At 38.9% G+C, this 26812-nt stretch overlaps 1 protein-coding gene across 3 annotated transcripts; it reads left to right on the top strand.

The window, feature by feature from the left end:
- Positions 1-10046: 10046 nt before the first annotated feature.
- Positions 10047-22163, top strand: LOC122089167 (rRNA-processing protein EFG1). 3 transcript variants are annotated; one of them, XR_006143253.1, is made up of 9 exons: positions 10047-10418; positions 10730-10859; positions 10985-11112; positions 11363-11501; positions 18550-18664; positions 19966-20029; positions 20114-20418; positions 21755-21802; positions 21911-22163. XR_006143253.1 is itself a non-coding variant. In XM_042658681.1 (8 exons), exons 1-7 carry the CDS (start codon positions 10275-10277, stop codon positions 20402-20404), a joined length of 1011 nt encoding a protein of 336 aa, XP_042514615.1. In that variant the 5' UTR covers positions 10048-10274; the 3' UTR covers positions 20405-20418; positions 21911-22163. The 3 variants fall into 3 exon arrangements, 2 of the variants coding, with proteins under 2 accessions (XP_042514615.1, XP_042514614.1); XM_042658681.1 differs by lacking the exon at positions 21755-21802 and having other exon boundaries at positions 10048-10418; XM_042658680.1 differs by having other exon boundaries at positions 10048-10418; positions 21755-22163.
- The last annotated feature ends 4649 nt before the right edge of the window (positions 22164-26812 follow it).

Here is a 26812-nt window from a genome sequence, read left to right as displayed (position 1 = left end):
ATTAGGCAAGAGGTAATAATGAAACAACCTTTGGATCCTGAATTGCAGCGGATCAGAATTAAGGTTCAAGATCAAACAATGAACGACCCAGATTTTGTTTTAGCCAGTGATGGGGCATTGATGTTTCGAGGCAGATTGTGTGTACCCGATGATTTGGATATATAAGACAAGATAGTGCGAGAAGCACATAGCTCCGAGTACTCACTCCACCCAGGAAGTACAAAGATGTACAAAGACCTCAAACAAAATTACTGGTGGCCAAGCATAAAAGTCACAATAGCTCTGTATGTGGCGACTTGTCTTACATACCAAAAAGTAAAAGCTGAGAGGCATCGACCTTATGGTACTCTTCAGCCACTCCCAGTACCACAATGGAAGTGGGATAAGATTACAATGGACTTCGTCACCGGACTACCATGTACACCTAAGGGGATGGGCGCGATATGGTGATCGTTGATCGGCTTACTAAGACTGCTCATTTCATTCCCATCAAGACCAAGTTCTCTATGGCCAAATTAGCACAACTTTACACGGATAACATAGTGCGCTTGCATGGAGTGCCAGTGAGCATTGTATCAGATAGGGACCCAAGGTTCACTTTCAGATTTTGGAAAAGCTTCCAGCGTGCCTTGGGATCACAATTGAATTTGAGTACTGATTTCCACCCACAGACCGATGGTCAGTCGGAGCGAACCATACAGATATTAGAAGACATGCTCAGGGCATGTACAATGGAAATGTGTGGCAGTTGGGAAGAATATATGCCCCTTATGGAGTTTGCCTATAACAACAGTTACCAAGCTACAATTGGGATGGCTCCGTTTGAGGCATTATATGGTAGGAAGTGCAGGACTCCTCTGTATTGGGATGAGGTAGGCGAACGCCGAATGTTAGGACCTGAAATGATACAGATGACTTGTGACAAGGTCGATGTTATTCGAGAACGGATTAAAGCAGCTCAGTCTCGTCAAAAGAGCTATGCTGACACCTGTAGAAAAGACATTGAATTGCAGCCAGGAGAAAAGGTATTTCTCAAGATCTCTCCTACTAAAGGGTTGCAAAGGTTTCACAGAAAGGGGAAGTTGAGCCCAAGATACATTGGACCATTTGAGATCTTAGCCCGGGTTGGCTCAGTAGCCTACATGCTTGCTCTGCCACCTTCACTCGGGGATGTTCATAACATATTTCATGTATCCATGTTGAAACGATAAGTTCATGATCCCTCTCATGTATTACCCGTGGAACCAGAATATCTGGAAGCTGACATGACCTATACAGAGCAGTCGACTGAAATTTTGGACCGAAAGGTGAAGACCCTTTGCAACTGCTCCATTTCCTACGTAAAGGTGCGATGGGCTAATCATTCACTTGAAGAAGTATCTTGGGAGAAAGAAGATGAAATCCAAGCCAAGTACCCTCATCTTTTTGAACAACCAGGTACGCCAATTTCGAGGACGAAATTTTCAGAAAGGGGGGGTAAATGTAATACCCTACTTCTTAAACCTGGTTTAATTACACGGTTGACCCGGTCTAACCATGCAGGACCCAAACCGGAGAGGGTTAAGGCGGGATCCTTGTGGACCATGATGGCAAGGGTGACCTTGAACACCGGCTGGCCAAACAAGTCCGAGCCAGTGCCAGAGGAGACGAGAGTACCTAAGCCGTGTACATGCACATATCATAAAGCCATGTACGGATAAAGCAGGTATGTAGCCATATCTTAAGGCGCATACGTATATTATATCTTATGCTAAGAGTGAGATTCATACCAAGGGCTGAATTCTGTCAAAATCTCACTTGTTGGCCAAGTTTTGGCCCTTAGGTGGGCGGTCATAGGTGGGCGCATCCACCCACCTGAGTGACCCACCCATGTGATTACTTAGTTATTTTAGGAAGTATAAATAGCATTTATGTTTTCCTTTTTCTTTTCTCATTTATGACACTCGGACGTTTGGTGAGAAGAGTAAAGAGGAGAGAGAAAAGAAGGGAAAGAAGAGGAGAAGAGAAGGAAGAGGAAGAAGAGATGGATTTCAGCGGCACCGAGGCTTGATCTTCCCATTCCGACGCCAGAAGAGTGATCTCCAACACTAGATCTACGTTTAGAGGTGAGCAAAGGCTAGGTTCCTTAAACTTTCACCATACCCAAGTAAAACCCTTGATTTGGATAGGGTTTCTTGAGGTCTTGTAAATCCCCCTTGAGATGATGAATCTAAGGTTTAATAGATGATTTATGTGTTGATTTTGAAGGATTTGAAGAAATATTTACAAGGTTGGAGAAGCATTGTTGATTTGAAGTGATTTTGGGTTTTGAAGGAGTTCTTGAGCAAAGAAGGTAAGATGGCTTTCCATTCCTTAAATCTAACCTAGATCTAGGTTAGAACCACCTTATGAGACCTTGAATATGTGGAGAATGGGTTTGGAAGAGCCCCAATTGATTCCCCAAAGGTTGGGGAAGGTTTCAGGTGAAAATGGCATTTTTCTGCCAAGACTGGTGGGTCATTTGGCCCGCCTGAGGGCACCCGCCTGAGAGGGCAGACCCTCGGGTTCAACCGGCGGGCCGACTTGCCCGTCGATCTTAGTAGGACCCTCGGGCCCAATCGATGGGCCAGAATGATGAGCCGACCGATGGGCCGACCTACCCGTCGGTCAGGACCGGTGGGTCTGAGTGGTGGGTCAGACAGGTGGGCTGTCCGACCCACCCGAGAGGCTCCCAACGTCATTTTTACGTCCGATTGGACCCAAAAAGAACATGCGAGCTTCGTTTAGGATTCTAAACATGATTTTATCATTGGATCTTGTTAATTTTGATCCTAAAGTGGCGAAATGCTAACCCCGCTCACTCATGATAGGTTCACCAAATCTTACGCTTCTCGCACCGGATCTCACCCTTACCGAGCGTGAGTCCTTGTACACTACAAGTAAGTGGGGAGAGGACATTTGGCCTTGTTTCAAGGCATTGTTTGACATTCATTTAATTGTATCTAGACTAGCCATGTCATCATAAAAATGCTATGTAGATTAGTCATCCTCACATTGTTATGCCATGGGTATTGTGTTTATTTTCTAATTGCCAAGTGATGATATACTTATGTGATGAATGTTGACATCATTGTGCATGATGCATTAATAGACTAGATGCCGTAGTCGGCTTAGAAACGAGTGCATTGGTGGCCCATGGTATGGGACGCAGTGGCACTATGCAATCGTACTATTGTCATATAGTAGCATGCGGTTTAGGATTTTCATCTTCCCGTGTTACGACCCTTCCCAACAGGGGTTAAGGTGTTGGGTTACCATTTGGGGGGAAGCAGTGGTCGCGGTTGTCGGGTCACTGTGGCGGTTAGACATACACCCGGCTGGTCATTAGGACAGTCGGTAACCCCGGTGGTATATTCAAGAGGGCCAATCGTACTGCTTTTAAATTGTTGGAGTCAGCACCTTTAATTTCTGTCATTTACTTTATGTTGAGAGCCGGTGGTCGGCATGTTTTATTTTTCTGAGTACTCACGGTGGGTCTTCTCCGACAGCCCTATCGTTGAACTGATGAGCACTTTCTTAGTTGTGTGTATGCTGTGGTAGAATACTGTATCAGATAATCCTGGCAGGTTTGGGTTAACTGGTGTTAACCCGGTCACTGGCCCGGTTCTGTGTGAATGGGGTGTGATAATGAACCTTGGGGGAAAGGGATAACAATAATGTAACGACTGAAATTAAAATCCTAAATTAAGAAAGAAAAGGTAGTCAGAAGAGGGAATGAGAGGGGGGAGAGAAGACTACTGAAGGAGCCTTCTTACTTGAACTTCCAACCTTTGAACTGAAAACTTGATCGATTTGAGATATTACCAGTATTAAAAACCAAATCTAGAATAAACCAAATCTGAAATTTCTAGTACTAGAGAAAACAAATCTGAAGAAAAAAATTGAATTTGAAAGATATGCTTCATAGCTTGTTCTTATCACCTAGAACTAAGCCTAGAACTCGAACTTGAAAATTACAACTTTAATTGTGTAAACAATAAAAATAACAGACTGAAACAAAAACAAAAGTGCTTGCATTAATTGAATAAAAAGAACTTATAAAAGTGTTTAAAGCATAAACCTAGAACTAGAGCTAGAGAAAGAAAAAACTAGAGAAAGAGATAGAGCAACTAAGAAAAAACCCTAGAAGAAGAATGAAGTCCCTCCTCCACTTGTGTTAATTCTATTATATAGATAATGGGGGAGGGAAGCTAACAATTTTAGCTTCTAAAATTTTTTTTTTTTTTTTATCTTGTTGATGAAGTGGAGGAGAGAGAAGAGAGAAAACGTGTGGAGAGAGATCTCCCACGATTTTTCTTGCCTTTTTTTTTCCTATTTTTTCTCCCTTTTTTATTTTCTCTCTCTTCTTATGCAAAAAACCCCCTTTGGCCGATTTTCCTTGCTTGGATTTGGACAATATTCTATTTTAATGAAAAATTCCATCCATGCCTTTGTCTTTTTTTTTTTCCTTTCCTATTTTTTCTCTTTATTCTCTCTCTCTTCTTCAAACTTGCGTACAACCATCTTGGCCGACCTCCTTTAAGTGATGAGTAAGAGAGAAAATCTTCTAAAAAACCCTCAACAAAATGGCAACTAAGAGGTTCGAACTTGAGACCTCCTTACAAGGAAGGGATTTTACACACCACAACTCACCAACTACGTTAGGTAGTTGTTGTTACAAAAAACGAATCTTCAATCTTTTAAGGATGTGGTCCATTGATCTTTATTGGCATTTAGAATATTCCTTATACCCTTGGGACAATTGCAGATGGGCTGATTCTGTATCTCAGTTCAGTTCTGATCCATTATTCTTTTTCTAGCCCGAAAAGAATAATCACTTGTACGATTGACCAAACGAATTCGTACTTGTAATTAAACACGTCCAACTTGCTCAGAATTTCGTCCTCTTCGCAACCATGAAAAGAAATAGGATCTCTTTATGTGTAAAATTGGAGATATAACGCCCGATAGTCATTAAGGCCTTGAAAATATAAAACCTGCAAAAAAAGAGTAAAACCCAAGGTAGCTCCATTTTAAATATGTAAAATGCATGTTTTACTACACTAGATTTCATACATAAATGTGCTCATCAATAGCCTTGCCGCTCCTCTAAACGTCAAAGGCAAGGTGCGACACATGATATTTTCCAAGACTTGATGGAATTGCATTACGACTTTGAAGCCTTCCAAGTAATTAACGGGGTCGCCAGATCCGTCATATGTGTTGTACTTGGGCAGGCAAAACCCAATCGGGAGCAGGTCCCTCATGACTTCATCAGCTAAAGCCATGTCATTAGTGAGGTCCGACTTGCGAGTGCCTGCCTGGTTTTCTTCCACCTTCCGGGTCTCATCCTTTAGGTTGAGAATCATCTGCTTCAACCCTAGGTCTTCATGTCTCTGACCATCCCCTTGACGTGGCTCTTCATGCCTAGCCCCTGTGGCACGTCGTGCCCTTTCTCTGGGTAAGGGGCTTTCCCGCACTGGTCGATTTCGAGGATTCTGATCGGATCTTATTGACCTCGAACTACTTCGCTCCTCGTCTCAAACTCGTTCCTGCTGGACATGTGAATCTTTCGCAGATCCATTAGTCCTCTGAGTGACGACCTTGGGGACTTCTTTCATCGTTTCAGCCATCTGGTCGTATTTCTCCTGAAGGGCATCGAACTTCTATTTGGTCACATATTCTTGCGCCCTTGAAGGGGATGGGGGATTACTGTCCCTACGCACCGAATGTTCGGCCAAATGCTGGTCTCTCATGGGACCTTCTCGACTGTTCTCTTGTTCTTCACCGGTGTCTGCCGAGGGGGGCAGAGGTTCTGAAGGCTCTTCCGCATTCATAACCTAGCGCAGCATTTGTTTTCTTTCGATTATAAGTTTTCCCCACCATTGCTCTGTCGTTTTCGACGGATGGCGCCAATTTGTTGCAGCCTTGAATCTCTGAGAGGTCAAGCGTTGATCTTGCACAAGCACAGAAGGCTAAGGCCCTGAGGTGGCTCCGGGATTAGTCCTTGGATGCCCAAGTCAGAAACCCGCGCAACAGTTCTTCTAGCAGAGTAATGGCGTGAATGTATATGTACTTACCTCATTTTGTCTCGCATGTCTCCTCTTATAGGAATCTCCCTAGTAGACTCCTATTGGGATACGTCCCCCCTCTTCTGAAGGGATTGGGATGGTTTGTTGGAGGACTCCTCCTTTCGTGCCCCATGACTCCTCAGGGAATATTCCCTTAAGGAACGGAGTCCTATTATGACTACTACTACTGAGTGGAAGCTAGGGTTCCTTTGTGATATCCTAAGTTGCATTGTAGGTACGTAGCGAAATGCCATGTGTCCATGTCTGATTGGACAATTTATTATGTGCGTATCATAGTGTAAAGAATTTAATGTGGTCTGTCTTTTTTTTTTTTGCTAATTATGGGTATATAGGTCAAACTAACTAGTCCGTGGGTTCATACTGACCTCACAATTACATGGATCGGGTCATATCAAGGTTGAATGAGAATCATTCAACTTTCACCAAAAGTAGTGAAGATCACTAAGCACCCCGTGTTAGTGGCCCCAAGGAGGTAAGAGTAGTCGAACTCCCGTAGGGGTTATTTTTATTTGGTTTGGCAGTGTAGATAAAGTTGGGCAAAATTGGAAAGTGATTTGATGAAGACGTGTATTTCATAACTTAATTAATTTGCTGAGGGTAAGGATTCTCTGAGCCTAAGGTGTCTACTACGCCAAACACATTGCAATATTTTATTTATATTTTTTAAAAGTGAAAAAAAAAGAAAAAAAAAAAGTAAACAATATCTATATGAGAAGGCGTAAAGAATGCCTTAGGCTCAAAGAGCCTTTTAGGCGTCACTACCTAATTAACCCAGTTAAGTATAACACTTTTTAAAAGGGTCCTTCTAGGTGTTGCTTTCTTAGTGAAGTGTAATGCTTCACTATTTGTCACTTGTAGTTCATGAATTAATCCATGTGATAGAGGACCCCACATATATCACAACGGTCTTTACTAAAAGAAAAAAAATCACAATAGTCAAATTTTAGTCCAAGGTACAGAAACTACTCCAACTATGATACAAAGTTTAGTAAAATTATTAAAATGTCATCAAATGGAGATCAGCACAAAATAGAATTTTTTATAATTTTAGTTACTTTCTCTCCTTATTTTGAAGTCGAGTTGTACCAATGCGACGTTTGTTTGATCCTCTATCACATGAATTAACCCATGTATTGGCAGGTGGCAACTACTTAAGTCTTATACTTCACTAGGCATGATGACAAGAAAGAAAACCTTTTAAAATATCATAATAGTTTAGTGGGATGTCGTTTCGTGCGAAGAGTTTTTTTTTTTTTTTTTGAGTTTTTGGTAAAAGTTTTGTGTGAAGAGTATAGAGATAAAAAAACAGAGGGTGCTCCCCTAGTGACTCAAATAACCTTTTTGCATGGTTTATTAACTAAATCCGACATCCCAAGCTCCTCTACTTCCACTCCATCTACAAGGAGATCCTTAGGAAACACCTACCAATGCCATTAAACCTCTCTTGGGATTCATATCATTTTCAGTGGTTGGGCTGCCCGAAGAGGTATCCAACGGTTGGAAGGACCTAGGCATGCACGTCAACACATGGTTGGGTCTGCCTAGCCATAAGATGCCTCTCTGGGCAGCCCAGCCTTTGGAGAGGATCCTGATCTTTGAGTCCCCAACGCATCCATGGCTTTCCCCCATAGTGAACAGAGGTGCAACCTTGCACAAGTCAACTCACTCAGATTAGAGCCTCGTTACTCCAGTCAGCAGTGGTATTTTCATCTTTTCCCACTTTTTGATGCTTTCTTGGTGTATGTTGTATTTACCATTATTTTCAGATATTTCTTTTTATCGTATTATTTTAGTTAGGAGGGTATTTATAGGTTTTCAAAATCCTACAAAATTTTTAAAATGGAAAAGTGACTACAAAATCCCACAAAAAAAATAGGGGTCGAAATTGGGTCAACCAAAAATGTTGAGATGGAATCCTTCTTTGGAGAAAACTTCAAACGATACTCTTTTCTTAGAAGTTTTGGTCAGTTTTGAAAAAGTTAAAGCTATCTGAATTATACTTCGGGCAAAATGGTCTTTTCCTGTCACACGATCTTCAAGAGTAGTATTAGACACAATTCATCATTGTCTCTAGTGTCCTTTAGGGTGATAAAATTTTGTGCCTGCAATAGGATTCATTTATCGAGGAAAAGAATGCATGGGGTCTGTCTATGGATGGGATGCGAGAGGGCATGCGTAAGAATGTGGATACTCATGTCTTTAGCTTCCTTTTCCCATTATTATTCTGGGCAAGAGATTGTTCTTTGATCGTGTGACAACTGCACCAACATATGGCACCAGTATGGGGATAATAAGAGTGTGCAAGGCATGAACATTGATTGGAACTTTTATTCACGGGGTAGGGTGGTTACTTCATGCGCTCCTATGTGTATGGGTGCAAGAACCATGCAACCAGAAAACATTCTTTTTCCATTGTTATCTTTAGGGAGAGAAAATAATGCCTAATCACTTAGCCCCTAAGCCAATGCAAGCCAATGGGAGCATGTACCCAGGCATCCAATATTGGGGGGGGGGGTAGGGTGGTCATTTTTTCCACTGTGTCTACCCACGAGCATAGTGTACACTAGTGCTTCCCGATGTGTGTGTCTCTCTCTCTACAATAAGGGGCATATATGTAATTTCGTAGAAGGGAGGAGATAGAGAGACACCGGAGGCTGCTAGGATAAACTATGCAACCTGATAGTGTTGTTTCTCCTTCTCCCATTTTTTAAAGGAAAAGGTTGGGATGCCATCAGAATACCCATAACTATGCATATCTCTCTCCTCTTCCCCTTTAAAAAATTCCCTTATGCCCCTCCCATTAGTTGAGCCGCTAGCTCTAGGGAAGCCGACGACATACCTAACATAAATGGGAAGGCATGGAACACTAGTAAGGACGTGAATTCAAAATTGGAGCCATTTACCAAAATTGAACTGGACAATTTATACTGAAATCGTGAAACCATTTATTAAATGGTTCGGTTTTGATTATAAAATTGAAACTTTGATACGGTTTTGGTTTTTAAAGTTTAAACTATTAGTAAACCGTTAAACCAACTAACATATACATAATAAGACGGTTTTGGTTTTTAAAGTTTAAATTGTTAGTAAACTGTTAAACCAACTAACATATACATAATAAGTTCAAGTCATTCAATGTTAAGTCATATATTTCAAAAATATAAAATTTAAGTCTACATTAAACAAGTATTAAAAAAAAAAGTATAGCAATCAACAATTCAGTTCAATGTTACAATTGACATCTATTTCACTACAAATTTAAAGGTAAAAAAGTTGTTTGGATAAAAAAATTAGAAAATATAAGAAACCGCTTTTGAATGATTTCAATTATAATATACGAAACTGTTTATTAAATGATTCAGTTTTGGTTTTACCTAATTTTTTTTTGCACCAAACGGAACCAAACCGTGAATTTGAAATCAAAACCATTTACCAATCTCGAACTAAACTGTTTACACTAAAACCGTGAAATCATTTATTAAATAGTTCGATTTTGGCTTTAAAATTAAAACCATGATTTGATTTTGATTTAAAGTTTAAACCATTGGTAAACCATTTAAATAAAACTTTAAACCAATTAATATATACGTAGTAAGTTTAAGCCATTCAATATACATTTCAATAAAAAAAAATTACATTAAACAACAGTTAAAATATATATATATATATATATAACAATAAACAATTCAATCAATATTATAATTTATATCAATTTCACTAAAAATTTTAAAGGTAAAAAAGTTGTTTGGATAAAAAATTAGAAAACTAAGAAAATCCTTTAAAATCATTTAAATCGATATAAAATAATTTAATTTTTAAATAATTAAATTTTGATTTTACCTTAAAAAACTGTACCGAATCCAACGGTCTACACCGAAACCAAACAGATTAACACGCTGGAAGACTGTAAAGAGATCGTCGGAACGCACATAAACAATACAGCCCATTTCAGATTCTCATTCTCCTTTTAAAATTGTCGTTATCAAGGTTCGAAGTTGCAGGGCCAGCGAGTGGAGTAGTGAACGCCTGGACGGGATATAATTGCCTTTAACTTCTTCCGTTTCCGCGGGCTCCTCTTCTTTCTGTTCTTTGTAGGGCACTCACTGGTCACTCTAAGAAACCCTAGGAAAACTTACAGGAGCGCCCCTGCCCTTCTCAGAAAACATGGCCCATGGCGGCTATGGCAAGCGGAGAGTTGCCGAACGGAAACCCTCTAGTCGTCGATCGAAGGGGTTAGGTGTCGAGAAGAAGCCGAAATCCGTATCTCTCAAGAACCAGATGCGATCGACGGAGCGAATGCTACGCAAGGTACTTAAAGCCCTATCTTCTTTTAACCTAATCACTCTGTACTAAGAATTTTCTGTAGTTTTTGTTGCTTATGACTCGTTTAGGTTGTGCAGTTCTGGAATGGCTTTCGGTATTTTCTCAGTATTGTCTGTGTTTGTAGTTTATGCCCTTTATTATCCATTTTGACAAATGGGCGTTTTCTCCTGTTGATGTTGAACCGCTTCGCATTGTGGGGTGTAATGAATGCGGAGCCTCCAACCATTGTAATATACTTGTTGCATGAACTGTAATAGTTTTGGGATCGGCAAAATATATTTTTTTATTTGTTCCAGGATCTTCCTCCGGCGATCAGAGAGGCTCAAGAGAAGAAGTTGGAACAGCTCAAGAAGCAACAAGAGATACAAAATCGCTTGGCTGTGGAGCGTAAAATATTTCTGCGGGACAGAAAGATTAAGTTTTTTGGTATTCCTTTTCAATCTTAGACATAGTTCGTGTGCAGGAGTTTGAATGATCTTCTATTTGATTCACTATTTATTTATCTCTTCTTCCAAGCCCTGACTCTTTAGAGACATATTTCTTTAAATTAGAAAGAAGAAAGATTGAGAGGAGAATAAGGCGATTGGAGAAACTCCAGCGTGCTGCATCTGATCACAACCAGGAGGCAGACGCCGCTGAGCAACTATCCAAATTGAAGGAAGATCTTGAATATGTTAGGGTAAGCTCTATCTTGTACCATTTGATGCGCGTGGATATGACAATCAGAATATAAACCCTGTTTTTTTTTCTTGGGGGGGTTAAGGATTGTCCAATTACTTCATGATTTCCCGATATAGTGACACCTACATTATGCTTGGAGTTATCTGCATGGGTATTTGTGTCCTTTGTGGGTAATAAGATGTGTCGTGGAAAATATCAACTCTACAAAATAGTTTTTAATGTCCTTTTTTCCTCTTTTCTAATGGCAGTTCTTTCCCAAAACTGAGAAATATGTTTCTCTATTCATCGGAGGCAATGATGCAGACATGGTTGATCGGAGAAACAGATTGCGCAAGCAGATTAAAGCCAATATCATGGCTGCAGTAGCTAGCGGAAAGGACTTAGAAGGTAGTTTCTTTACACTACTACTAGAGTAACTGTAACGTCACAGTATGCTCGAAAATACATTCTATTAGCAAATTTGTTGCTTCCAGCAGGTCAGGTCAGACTTTTTTTTCATTGTTGATTGATGATAACAGTTTTATTAGTAGGAAAAAAGGAGCTAGTGTACATTAACAACAACAAAGAGGTCCAGGCCAAACCCAGAAAGAAGTGCTACATCACGGACAAGGGCCTGAGTCTAAGTGCACCCCCCCACCCTCTTTTTAGCTGACATATCCACCAGGGAATGAGCAGATCTCATCCTCCAAGAGAGAGAAACCCCCTTACTTTTTTTTGGGTGGGGTTACATCAATGCCATTATATTTACCTTCTTTAAAAAGAAAGAAAGGAAACCCTCTGAATACCATGATAAGAGAAAAAGGGTAAATTTTAGAAAACTTTTTTGGGACTTTATTTGTCTTCAAACTTTTTTTTTTTGGGTGTATTTTCACCCCTTTTATTTATGGGCTGTCCTGGTTAGCTACATTGTCTATTAAGTTTATTCGCACTAGGACAATGCCGGATTAATGAATGAAAAGCATCAAAATTCCTAGCAGCAAGGACGAGGTAATATTTTAGATTCCACCAACTCTACTTTGATCTATCCAATTAGCAGTGATGTGACATTTTTGAGTGATTGAGAAATGAGGTTATTAGCACTAGGATAATGCCAGATTAATGGATGAAAAGCATCAAAATTCCTAGCAGCAAGGATGAGGGAATATTTTAGATTCCACCAACTCCACTTTGATCTATCCAATTAGCAATGATGTGACATTTTTGAGTGGTTGAGAAATGAGAACAAACCAAGACAGAAAACAAGAGTGCCAAAAAATTGATCTTGGCTATATGCCATGGAGAACAATTATTTGAAGCCATTTTCTTAGGTCAGTGACATTTTTTTTTTTTGAGGCAACAAAAAATGTTATTCATTTCTATTCAAAAAACCGTCACCATCAATTCACTAACGTAATGTCGTGCTCATATACACAAAATTACACACATCTACACAAGATTAGGCCTCAGTAGTTGACCACTAGTTATGACCAAAGGTCTTTCCATCAGCATCAGCACTAGCACCAGCACCAGCACCAGCACCAGCACCAGCACCAGCACCAGCAAACTCCATAGATGCCCAGGGAAATCCAGTTGGGTGGAACTAATGTCTGCGCATAATCTGATAATGCCTCATACAGTCTTCTATTACTTTCATTCCATAACCCCGAAATGACATCAGAAGAGTTGGTTTCCATAGCATTTGGCCTTTGGGGATTCATTATATCTTTTGTCAAGAACTAAAAGCAGCTTGGTTCAGATGGTTCTTAGTTCTCTTTGCCTGCCCAAATAAACATAAGTAATACATCCACATGATTTATGTTAATTCACAATTGAGAGATATATAATTCACTAATTCTACTTAGACCTGGACTAAGCCGCGGCTAGCTAGTTTTTGCCTCTTCATTTGAATTGCTCAAAATTTAATTATCCATCTTAAGGATATGATGGGATCAGATGGAAGAGGATCTGGAAGCCGAAAGGATGGCTGAGGGCCAACTCCTTCATGTGGCTTGTTGCTCATGGCAGACCTGCTACTGGTGAGAGGCTGAAATCTAAAGGAATGGTCGGGCCAACCAGGTGCCCGAGTTGTGAAAGAGAGGGGAAGATTAAATCTTCTCCATATTCTATTCCAAAAAGGGCAAAATCCATTTGGGCTGAGTAGCGCCTAACCAATTGGCCGGATGAGAGTTCGTATATCAGGAAACTTACTTTTCAAAGCAAATATCTCGATTCTGGAGTGAGCTATCATGCCCAAATCTTTTATCTTTTAACCATTTTATTTGAATAATTCAATTAACAATGATGAATCCTTTAGTCCCCATCCTTCCACATTCTTGGGCCTTCCTTGTGTCATACATAGTTCATGTCATATGTATAATCTTTGTAGTGAATAATCACAACTAATCTCCATCTCCGAAGAGTTTCTTCTTAAAATAGGTACTCCATTATGGATCATTTGCAACTTAAAAACAGTTTCTCATGATAGCATAGTTGGTAAGAGCTTTACTTATCAAAAAAATAAAGTGTGGTCTCTATGACCCTCAGCCCTCTTTGTTGAATTGTATCAGTATGTACTCCTATGTACTTTTAATGAATGTATTGCTACCATACATTGATAACAGTTAAAAGAGAAGCAAGTTTTTTTTGTCATTATTGACTTGGAGGAATTGAGGAAGCATATAGTAGGACACTTAGTGAAATCATTTGATGGGTTATTGAAAGATAGAATGGTTTTAAGTAGATATATTGACATATTATGATGGAGCTACAAGTAGTATTAGAAGCACTTCAGGAGAAATGATTATTTTTTTTTTTTCCTTTTTTTCTGGTGAGTAAAGAATTCATTACCAAAGAGAAAAGATGTCAAGAGGCCCCTAATGAGGGAAAGGAAAAAACAAAATACAGCGAAGCCAATAAGGCAAAGTCACCGCCCTCAGGGAACAGAAGGAAAGGCCTGTAGAATGGAGAGAGTGAGACCCCATGATACAACAATATGGAATCGGTACAACGAGAGGAAATAGAAGAAAACTTGCTTCTGATTCCAAAAGAGATGAAATTTCAAATCTTCTAGAAGGATCTGGAGGAGGATGACTATTTCTTGAGATTCCGCTCCATCCAAATGTGATTGATGGCAGCAGTGAAAGCAAGTTTTCCCACCTTATCGCAGATAGAAGGACACCCAAATTCATTCCCTCTGGAAGCGAAGGATTCTGCAACTTCTTGGCCAACATTTAGCTAACCCCTTTCCAAATGGAGGAGTAAAAGGGGCAAGCAAAGAACAGATGATCAATGCCTTCAACAACATTCCGAAAAAGACAGCAAGAAGGGGAGAAAATGATGCGACGATGGATGAACAAAGATTGTGCTGGGAGGGAGTTAGAAAGAGCATGTCAAACGGTGAAGCAATGTTTGGGAGTGTGGTTTTTGAACCACACAAGCTTTTGCCAAGGAAATAGGGAGCCATGAGCTCTGACAAGGCTCTGGGCTGCTTCGGAATTGAAAAGGCCCAAGGGGACAAGAGACCAAATAACAATATCATCCCTACCTTGAGGCCTTCTGGTAGTGGAAGGCAAGGCATTCCATACTTTAGAGAGCAGGGGAGAGGAGAGGAGAGAGATGGAGGGGCCCAAACATTCTAGCTAATGATAGCTGAAACCATGAATTGCTTAGAGAGACCTGAACTATAGATGGCTCTAGCATTGACCGAGTGGAGAAGAACTCCCATAGGGTGCCATTGGTCAAGCCAAATAGAGGTGGCGGCATCGTCATCAATTTGTGAAGAGATGGCCCCGGTACCAGTAGGCCTCAGCTTTAGAATATTGGACTGATGGACAGAGAGAAACCAAAATATCAAATCAATAAATATATAAGACTGAAGAATTGTTTGGATCCAAACCAAGCTGTCTGTATATGATAGAAGCTTGCCTTTCTAAAGCTGAGTCTTCTTTTTTATGAGATTCAACATAGGATTGTAGTAGTGTGCTGCCAACATGACTCTGGAATCAAAGGCAAGCTCAGTTATTGACCTGCAAGTGGTCAATAGTGAATCCATTAACCTCAATCAATCTAGCTTTTCCAACCTCAGAGACCACAACCAAAAGCAGAAGAGATTTCTCAGGGTTGATGCGAAGGCTCAACAAATCCACAAAGAGCTGAAAACAAGACATAATGGTCTTGAGGGAGACAATTGAAGCTTTGTGGAAGATCATAGGGTCGTCCGTAAAAGCAAGGTGAGAGAGCTTGAGAGCTTTGCATTTGGGAATGGGAGAGATAAGTTGTTGATCCGTGCAAGACTAGATACTTCTGGAATGGTCTTCAATAGCAAGTGTGAAGATAACATGGGAAAGGGGGGCATCCCTGGTGAATCCCAATCAAAGAATTAAAGTAACCAATCGGACTACCATTAACCAACACTGAGAAGCATGAAGTGGAGATGCAGAAGTAGTACCAATTTAGAAAAAAATTGGGGGAAAAGCCTTGCAAAACCTTAGAGATGAAATGCCACCTCAAGGAGTCAAAAGCTTTATGGATGTCTATCTTCATAAGGGTTGCAGGAGAGTGGGATTTTCTCTCAAATCCTCTGACAATCTCGTTGCAAAGGAGAATATTGTCTGAAAATAGTACTACCAACGATGAATGCTGATTGGTTATCATTGATAAGCAAATCCACCACTGATTTGAGCTTTTGGCAAGCACTTCTGCAATGAAATTATATATAAGGTTGCACAGGGAGATGGGCTTGGAATCAGACATTGCAGAAACCCCTTCCTTCTTGGCAATGAGGAAAAGAAAGTGTGGTTGATCCCCTTGATCTGGCTTGGATTGAAGAAGAAAATTTTGATAGCCTACATAAGGCCACCTTTAATAATGTCCCAAGAGGGCGGAAAAGAATCCCACACTGAAGCCATTGGGACTAGGAAATTTATTGCTTTTGTGGGAGTGGACAACAACTACAATTTCATCCTTAGTAGGAATGGCTTGAAGGGAGCTGATGAAGTGATCTAGGATGAACATGTTGATTAGGTTATCCAGAATCAGACTAGAGGAAGTCAGGGAAGCTCTGAATAATGTCTTAAAATAATTAACTGCCTTTGCCTTAATATCTTCAACCATGTGAAGAGAGGAACCCAGGAACCATCTAAAGCCACTAGCTTGGGAATGGAGTTTGCCTTTGTTCTGGATTCCATAGATTTATAGAAGTAAGCTGAATTGGAATCTTCAAGATCCAACTATTTAATCCTAGATTTTTGCCTATGTAAGATTTCCTCTTGAGCTAGGAGAGAGAATTAGATGGAGATTTTTTTTCTTCATCTGCCAGAAGGGCATTGTGGGGGTCCAAATGGAGACTCAACTGAATGGCAGAGAGCTTATTTCTGAAATCTGAAACCGTCGAATAAATATTCCCAAAGTAGTGAAGTTCCACTCCTTTAGAGCACCCATAACATTCTGAATCTTCTTGGAAAAATCAGTGAGATGGATAGGAAATGCTTCGACATGCTTGTCCCAAGATTCCTTGACAATGGAGAAAATCCGGGTGAGAGGCCACATGTCAAAGTATTTGAAAGGTTGAGGACCAAAGGAGATATAAGGTTAGACAAGCAGAGAGACAGGGCAGTGGTCAGAGATACCTGGGGTGTCAAAGGAGGCATAAGAGGAAGGAAAAGAGGAAATCCAAGCTTCAGTCACTAAGATCTGATCCAATTTACAAGCAATATGGGAATCTCCACTTCTTCTATTGTGCCTAGTATATTTGAGGCCTGACCATTTCAAGTCATCCTCCCCAATATCGTCAATACAATCATTAAAAGCTTCAAATGTGGCCATATTGAGGTGCTATCACTTTGCTTTTCACGAGCATAACGAAAAACATTGAAATCTCCTCCCAAGCCCCAGGCCCCCAGACCCAAGCCCCAAGCCCCAAGCCCCAAGCCCCAAGCCCCAAGCCCCAAGCCCCAGGGAAGAGATCCAATCTGGCCGATTATATTGCAAAGGGCATTCCAAAGGGAAACTCTCTCTGAGTGACAATTGGAAGCATATGTGGCTGTGAAGTAAAAGCTAGAGTTCCCAAGGCTATCTGAAATCTGGAGATGGAGGTCTGAGAAGAGGAGGAAAGCAAGATGGATTGTATTTAAGAACCAAAGATGGCCATTTGGATGGTGGGAGTTGTTGGAAGAAAAAGGACCAACCAGGAGCAGTGGAAGAGGCATTGGGTTCTTTAACCTTGTTTCGATGAGGCAACAGAAGACCGAGTGGAGGGGCTTGATACGGGAATGAACCTTGGCATGCTTGGAAGGGGAACTGAGGCCCCTAGTGTTCCATGCAAGGCCTTGGTTCATTAGGAACAGGAGGGTGGTGCTGCAAAATCCCTTCAGAAGAAGGGGCGGTTAGAGACGAGTGGGACAGGGAAGAGCTGCGATTCCTACGATGGTAAGCACGGGCGAGTTTGTTTGCAATTGTAAGGGGTTTACACTAGTGGTATGCCGGCAGCATTGAGCCCCATCCATGTATGTGTAGTTCTGGATGAATAAGAACTCCCGTGGGTATCCATTTTGCAGGCAAAATGGTTTTGATTTGTGAGATGAGAAAATGGATATTATTAGGTTAGAACGATGGAGGAATGCTTTTAGAATCAGGTTGTAAAATCGTTTGGACTAAGATAAAGCATAAGGACTGCAGTTTTAGTAGAAGTAAGAGCAGTTAAGGTTACTTTTTGCCTCAAATTCATTTTCTTACCATTAGTAAACATTTTTTGCCCTTTGTAATTCCTTCTTTACTTTATTAGGGTTTTAGTTCTTTCCAGTGTCTTTAGACATAACATGAGTCTATTTTGTTTCAGTGATTTAGATCAAAGTTTATGGTTACTATGCATCTGTTTTTCAGTGGCTTTTTCAAGGGACTATATATATTGCTGGTAAAAGCACATGATCTTTTTCCCTTTCAGAAAAAGCGATAGTGGAGAATGGTGCTTTCTGTTTTCCTCCTCTTCCACATAGCTGGTGCTGTAGTTAAATCAGCCTTGGTTGTTACACCCTTGATTACACCATTTATTATTTGTAGCTGTGGTTGCTTTATTTGTTGTTTTATTTGTTTTCTTTACCTATTACTTCAAAACTCAAATGCTGGTCTGGTCCCTACGTCCTCCCCCTTCATAGCCTAGTCAATGAGGCACATTACTTGAGGATTTGATATCGTACAGCATCACAAGGATCTACAATAAAACAGCAACAACTCAGCCTTATCCCAGTATCGCAAGGATCTACCATGGGAAGTATTAATCCAAAATTTCGTATAAATAATGGAAGTCAGCACTTGTAGGTTTCACACTGCATAATAGAAAAAATTATCCTATGTTTCTTAGTCATGGTTCTAATATGTCATGGTTCTAATATGATCTGTTTGTACCCTTGGCTTTTGAGATTCTTTACTCATTGATTTTCCTTTTTAATTCCCTTCATAGAAACTGGGAGTGAGGATGATGGCCTTTTGGATATGAGTGAAGATGATTTCTTTTTGACTGGAAGCTCAAGTGATGAAGCGGATGCGGATGATGAATGGACAGATAAGAGTACGAGGTATCATCATTTCAAGTTATACATTTTTCAATTTAATATACTAGTTTTTTGGGATAGTATTAATGATGCAGTAAGGGTGTCCAATCGGGCCAATTGAGCAACGAAAGACTTTATTCGTGCCCATGGGGGGTTCTATGGGCATTGGTCTTTTTATTTTTGACTTTGTTAATGTAACGGGTCTCTTTTATAAGCCCATCGTTTGGGATTTGCGGGGGGTACAAGAAATAAAGTATACGGGTAAGGTTGTGTGGGTCCTTAAGTAGTCAAATCTAGAAAGAGTCCTTTTAAGTAAAGTGTCTTTTTTTGTCAATTTAAGTTTATTTAAACTTATTAGGAAGGTTAAGAGTCATGAGTGGAGTCAATTTCTGTTTTTTGGTCTTTATTTATGTAACAATCCCACCTTCTATGACTTGGATTGATTGGAACGGGTTAGTTTCCCTGGTAATTGCCTTCTTTCGTTTTTCTTCTCTTGCGAACTGGCTGATCTGGAGAGGTTTCATTCCTCATCTCCCCACGCTATTACTCTACCTATTCTCTTCTTCTTCCTATTTGTTTTTCTCGGATCTGATTTTTTCATCTTTGTTATTCTCTCCCTTACCATATCAACAACAACAACTCAAGCCTTGTCCTGATTGATCCTCCATACTTTTCTCCCTTTCTTATTATTCTCATCTTCTAGAAAATATTATTAATTTCTCTCACCCATTACCATCGACCATCCTATTAGTTTCCATTAATTGGGCTATTCAATTTCTGCTTTATTGCCTATATTTTCCTCAAAATCTGGTAGCTATCCTCTTAAATCTAACCGTTGGATTTGACATCGGATTTGGTTTGAATCTAGCCTTCAAATTAGAATCCTAGTGGTTGGCAGTCTGGAGGATCCAATCTCTTGGTCCAGAAGTTGGATTATCGATTTTTGAAGAAATACATTTTATGCTCCTCTTAATCTTATATATTCCCCTTGGACTGAAAAAATATAGTATAGTAAGATGTGAATTTTAGATCTAGGTGCTACTTTGCCTTTGTGTTTTCTGCAAGAGCCATCTTGTGGATCTCTGCCATTCCAAAATGACTGCTTATTTCTTAGAATTTGTCTATATTGAACTCCTTGATTTTGTGCAAGTACTCTATCGAGTTTAGACATGAATTTCTCAATTACCAAATTTTTAGAAGAGGTTGACTTTTGCTTCTAAGCTGAGGTGAATTTCCAAGTTGTCAATTTTATCCATAAAAAATTCCTGAGTTGATTAAAAGAAGCATAGAAAAAGATTACTTCAAAGTTTTTTTCCTCCTGGCAGAGAGCAAGCTTCAAGTGCTTCTGGGAAAGCAACATCTGGCATGTCTAGTGATGAAAAGAATCAGGTCTTCTATCTGTTCTGGTCTTCGGTGCTCTTTTGAGGTATATGTCCTTGACTGAACACTACTTCCATTTTCTTAATTTTGCAGAAACATATGACAGCTCGAGTTCTAATGCCTCCTCCTCGGCCATCAACCAATTCATTTAGAAGTAAAAGTCATGCTCAAACAATGGGTGGAAGCTCATCGAGCCTGAAACCATCCATAGAGAAAGTTGCGGTGTCTACATCAAGCAACACATCTCATAGCAGGAGTGGCGTCTCCTCCAAAAGCTGGGGATCCTCCAATGCCCGGACGGGTAATAGTAGTAATCTAAGTTCCAATTCTGATGCTCACAAACCCCGAAGAAAAAGGAGGCCAAAAAAGAAGAAACAAGCTTGAGTAATAAACTGCAGGCAAGTGTTTAGTTTCAATGTTGCTTTCTTCTGCTGGTGAATACAAATCTCCTTTTATTTGTTCTTTATGGTGTTCATCATGCAGTGCCTTAAGTTATTATTACCATGATTCTGAAATGGCTGGTGTCCTGCTTTCTACATATTTAGGAAGTAAAAGCCCTGTAGTCTAGATTTGCCTCCGATGCATGCCCTTGGATACCCTAGTTACTATTTTCAATATGGGACTTCCTCCCCTCAGCCACCCCTTTTAATCCCCCAGAACTGCTTCACTCACACTCTGGGCAAATCTTGCACCTGCCAGCATTGGTGGTAGTTTTTAATTCATGGTAGGAATTATTTCTTTTCATCTGGTGGGGACCAAATGTTTGTTTGGAGGCAGAAGAAATTTCTTTTTCTTCTACTCTATGGCGTTTGTCAAAGAAACACAAGTTACTGTGATCAGGAAAGGTTCATGGAGGTTTATATGCTTGGTAGTGAGTATAAAATATTCTTGCAAAGGAAAGATCTGAATGTTATTTATTTTTTTTTTTCCAGAGGGTGAAAACAAAATAGCTGACCCATTTAGCAATAAAAAGTAAAAAATTGCTCATGAACAATTGCCCACAAGTGTAAACATACATATTGTAGATTGATGTGTTGTCCCTGAATTTTTTTCCCCATGACACTTCCTTTACATACTAATTAGTGAGCCATGGAAAACCATTTCCGTCTAATGAATATTCAGGATATTTCACTGTTTTGGAAGCGGAAATGTTTCTAGTACTATAGTTCAAATATCAACTATTTTTACTGGTTCATGTTCTGTGTTTTCCTTGGTCCCCCAAGAAGTTGAAAGATGCATTAGTACCTTTTCTTTGGTGTAGGACCATTATAATTGTGGATATTGATTGACTCATGATACAGTTCATTGAGATGTAGTCCTCAACCTAAGCTTGGGTGGGCTGATTTCCAATCAGGCCTGTGTTTCATCCAAGGTCATCAGGGCCTAAGGTTGATATTCTCCAGGCAGTTTCAGGTTGAGCGAAGCCCTTGTTTGCCCTCTACTTGAGAACCTCTCTAGGAGTTCATAGTAGCTTAGGGTTTAAAAGTAGTTTATGTGGGGGTTACATGTTGGACTTGGGATCCGATTCAATGCTAAACCAGAAAAAGGAGTGAGTTTCCTTCCGTTGAAACTTATAAAATGCCAAATTTATGAACTGCCTTTCTAGCATGTGGTTAGAACTCTTCTATGTTTTTTTTTTTTTTTTTTGTGTGTTTTTTGAAGCAACTTTATTTTGTTTGTTCAGTAATATTTGTAGTAGCTGAATTTGTCCATTTATTGCAATTTTATCCACAGGTACGAGTGAGGGGCACTGTATGAGCAATTTGAGCCTCCTGGTGTCATGTAACCTCACTTTTGACCGATTTGACCAGTTCCTCTTATGATTGTACTATATTCAATCATATAATTCCATTCTAACCATCAGATTCTTCTTTCTTTTCCTCTGATCAGAGAAACAGATGGCCTGCATTTACTTGTTTCTATAATCGGCATTAGCTTTCAGCCTTTCATGGTGCTCAGTCGAAAGTATATTTATTCCTGTAATTTTGTTAGGCGCTTCTAATTATCTACATCAATAAATTATCAACCTTGTGTTATTTTCGGTCCCCATGATGTTTTTAGGAGTTGGAAGGAAGAGATGGTTGTAAGCATAGAAGGTGAATCCCTGTATCAAAATTTCAATTCCATGGATATATTTTGATTGCCATGCCCTGCATTTGTCAATGTTTTGTGTAGATGAAAACTCATGGATGCGGTTTCATCCTCTTGCTCCCTCCCCTTTGAAAATGATTATCATGCCCCATATTGGTTGAGCCACCAACTTCAGGAAACTAGCGGCATTGCCCAACCCTCTCCATATGGCTTAGTAGTATTTTCCCTTTAGAAGGCATAACTTTCACGAGCATGTTTACAAAAAGTAGGTTAAGCCGTTGAGGTTTATTGACCATCGGATATATAGGGAGTGGTTTGGATTGGCATGTGCAAATTCTGGATTCAGATCCTTTCCAACCCCTCCAACATGAATCTGATGAACCCTCTAGCATAAATCTGACGACTGGGGGCAGCTGCATGCACACCAAGGCTGTCTTAGCCACTGATGTACGTGAAAGGGGTAGGAGAGTTAGAGAGGATCGCTAAAATTTCAGTCCAGGTTCAATACCAAAAGAGTGGGCATAAATTCTTTTGGTAGTCTTCAATTTTCCATACATGAATTTGCTATATGGTTAGCTCTTTTTGGATGAAATTTGATGTTAAACAGAGGACCTTGGGGTCGATCTGTTCAATAAAATTTGAATTAGCCATGTGGTTCTCTTTTTGTGATGAAACTTGACGTGAGGAGCAGAGTCATCGTACATTTTGATTCTATACAACCTGCCACGTGGTAAAAAAAAAAAGAAGTGTTTGTCCATCTATTTATGTTGATATGCCCATTGAAACCCAAAAAAAAATTGGATTTGGAACAGAAGTGGATTGTTCAAATCGGTAGGAAGAAATAGCAGAAAAAGTGGAATTTTCAAATTGGATTTTCTGACACACCATTAGATGGAGGTATGATGTAATTTAAACCAATCAATTTCCGTATAATTTTTTGCATTGTTCAACAAGAATAACTCGGACTTCTCTCTACTAAATGGATTGATCCATGTCTTTCAATCAGCTCTATTCGACGTCATATTTGATACATGGAGAAAATTATACTTAAAATAATCATCTTTTTTTTTTTATTAATTATTTTTTTCTTTTAATAACAAAAAAAAAAAAAAAAAAAAACTTTGTGGGATCTCCATCTTATCAATCTTCGTCAACTTATTATTTGTCCTTAGTGACACATTATGTACTATATTTTTGTTCTACTTATCTTAAAATCACTTTTATTCAAGGGTTGATCTCCATAGTTCCAATTTGATGTTAATCCATGCTTTTGTTTATTCATCAAAACAATATCATCAGCAAAAATCATATACCAAAGAATCTGATCTGGAATGTCTTTAGTTAATTCTTCCATGATGAATGCAACCAAATAGGACTTAAAAGTTGATCCTTGATGCAACCCAATTGTAATTGGGAATTCAATACCTTAACCCCCCCTCCTGATCTTACACTTGTCACCACACCAATTTACATATCTGTAACTATAATTGCATATTTACTTGAATCACTTTTTTTTCCTAGTACCTATGAGACTCACTAAGATTATAAGTTTTTTCTAGATCAATAAAGACCATATGGAGATCTTTCTTGCAATCGTTAATCTTTCCATTAGTCTCCTAAGTAAATAGCTTTTGCCATGAATCTTTCTAGCATAAAACCAAATTGATTTTCCGTTATAGTAGTTCATTTTCTCATGGGGTTTAAATAACCCTTTCTTATAATTTCATAGTATGACTTATTAGTTTTATGTCTATATAGTTATTGCAGTTTTGGATATCACATTTATTTTGTAAATCTAAACCACGATACTTCTTTCATCTACCATTTTTCTTGCGTTCATAATTTAAACAACTTGGTAGCCACTATAAACCATATATATTCTTAAGCTGTGAATATCACCTCTTTTTTTGCATTATTCATATGTCAAAATTTGTATTCATTAATTATTTTGTAAAATTTTACCAAAAACAAATTTATTTTTTTAAAACATATTCAGAATATTTAAGTTGACTAAACCAAAGGAATCAACAATCCTCTTTAAAAGTGACGAGGTGTAGCCTTTAAGGTTATGCGCAAATCCCCCAGACTTATTAAGGGAATACAAGAATTGAAGTCATCTATTACAATATAAGGAATAAACAAAGATGTTTTCCACCAACCTTAATTTGATTTATGCTATTTCAAACCCTCTTAATCTTTTATTCATTGAGTTCATGTTAGATTCAATTGACGAATAAAATTAAACATGTTCTTGGGAAAATTATTTATACTTTCCAAGATGCCTTTTTAAAAGACTATAAAATATTTGATAATCTGGTTGTTACCTATGAAGTTTACATGACATAAGGGAAGGAGAGGCTAGATGACCCTCAAGTTGGACAAGTCTAAGGTCTATAATATTCTAGAATGTAGTCATTTTAGGGCAATTTTTGAATACCTTGGTTTTGATCACCGTTTGCGTGATATAGTCGGTTATTTGATATTCACTTGCTTTTACTCTATTAAACTCTAGGGTCGCCGGGGGGTTTTTTTTTTTAACCCTCTAGGAGTATCTGGCAAGACTGCTTAGTCTTTATCTTTTTATTCTAACTATGGAAGGTCTTACTAGATTGTCACATGTTCATTGTGATACCAATATATTTAAAGGTCTTAAGATGGAGAGAAATAGCCCTAAGATTACCTATCTCCCTACTTCGATTTTTTTAGTGCAAATGAGCATGATGTATTCTCTATGGTTGTGAAGTTGTACTATAAATCTTAATATGTAATAACGAATTCAAAATGCAACTTTTGTAGTTCAGGCAATATAGAGGATGATGTTGTTAAATTTGTATAAAAAGAAAACCACACCCAGACTCAATCATATATTCCTCTCATATATGTTCATGCATTCCCTTGTTGTGCACCCTCTTAGTAGCATTGGTTTTCAATGAATTGCCATTTTTTTTTCTTCTCAAAACCAGTAATAAAAAATAAATGCCATTTTTTTTTCTTCTCAAAATCAGTAATAAAAAATAAAAATTATGGCCTTCCTAACATATCGTGTATAAGAAAGACATTGCTCTACTAACAAGAATAATTATACATTTACTAATCTTTCTACTTTTTATGAGGAAAAAAATGTTACCCATAAGCTCCTCCTACTCTCTCTCACATGGAGCAATGAAATGACCACCCCGCCCCTCCCCTTGGATATTGGGTTTGGTGTTTTTTTGAAAGATCGGTTGAATGGTTTGATTCAATAGTTTAGGTCTCCATTAGAGTATTTTTAATAGGAAAAGTAAAGTGACACCAAAGATGAGTGAGTGGAAGATGTAGCTAGAGCCTTTCAAAGTGGTTGAAGTTTTCAAGTGGAGTGGAGTCTTCCAAGAGAGTGGAAGAGTTAGTATCTTCCAAGTAGTTGAAAGGATATGAAGTCTTTAAAGAGAATAAAGTCTCCAAGAGATTGGAATCTTCTAAGGTTGAAAGAGGAGTCTTATAAAAGAATAGAGGCGTCTACTATAAAGAGTAGTGGTGATCCAAGAGAGCATCCAAAATCTGAGTGAGAGTTCAAGGGCACAACATGAGTGCAACATCTATACAAGGACTAACCAAAGAGCCATTGTAGAAATAATAGAGAGAATTTAAATAAGGGTGTACAAGAGGGGGTTTGGGTATCAAATTGGAAGGATTGTATTATTTTTCTTTTCCTAATTAGTAAGTGAAAATTAATCTCAGTCTATGGATGTAGATAGTATTACCAAATCACATAAATCTTACTCTTTATATGTACTTGATTTATTTTATCGTGCTCGTTGATCTTACCTATATATTTTTGTGTTGTACACAAACATGTAGAGAGTATAGTTTTCCATGTCACACATAATTTCATGCATTGTTCACATCAGAAGAACATTTTTTATAACCCCAACAAGTGGTATAAGAGCATATAATTGACAATCAAGATTGAGTCGACGATGAGAATATATATCACTTCTGAAACTTGTGGAGGAGATTTATTGATGAAAAAATAAGGAGGTGGGGTGAGTTATGATAGATAGCTATGGTAAATGTTACATGTTATAAGATAAAAAATGTGTGGTGGATACTCTTATAACATGATTCAAGAAAAAATGATGCCTCCTTTAGGTGAAGATGATAGTTAAGGGATTAGGGAGGCATACTCAATGAGATGTCGATGATTTGAGGTATTAGTACTATAGACGTACTTTTGGGTGAAGAATATGATTGAAATATTGAGGTATCAACTATTTAAGGTACTAGCACTATAGATGTGCTGGGTGAATAATGGGGCCAAAACAATGTATGTCTCGGCCATTCAAGGTACTTCCAATAGAGATGTGCAAGTTGAAAAATGGGTCCCGAATGATGGTTTTCTAGCAAGTCTTCAAGGTGGCTACAGTAATGCCATAGTGGTGATTGTTGAGTTTGATGCTTTTTATTAATACCAGCTGAAGGGTTTGATTTAACAATTAACTAGTCCATTAGAGTCTTGAAATGGAAAGGTGGAGAGACACCAAGGACTGAGTGGAAGATATAAAGTTTTTCAAAGTGGGTTAAAGTTTTCAAGTGATGTAGAGTCTCTGAAGAGAGTGGAAGGGTTGAAATCTCTAATAGTTGAGTCTTTCAAGAGAGTTGAAGATGTGAAGTCATCAAAGTTGTTGAAAGTAAGTGAAGCCTTTGAGAGAGTGGAAAGGGTGA

This window comes from Macadamia integrifolia, chromosome 9 (assembly GCF_013358625.1).
Source record: "Macadamia integrifolia cultivar HAES 741 chromosome 9, SCU_Mint_v3, whole genome shotgun sequence".
Lineage (NCBI taxonomy): Eukaryota > Viridiplantae > Streptophyta > Magnoliopsida > Proteales > Proteaceae > Macadamia > Macadamia integrifolia.
The sequence above is the reverse complement of the archived record's forward strand: the minus strand, read 5'-3'. Positions and strand labels throughout refer to the sequence as shown.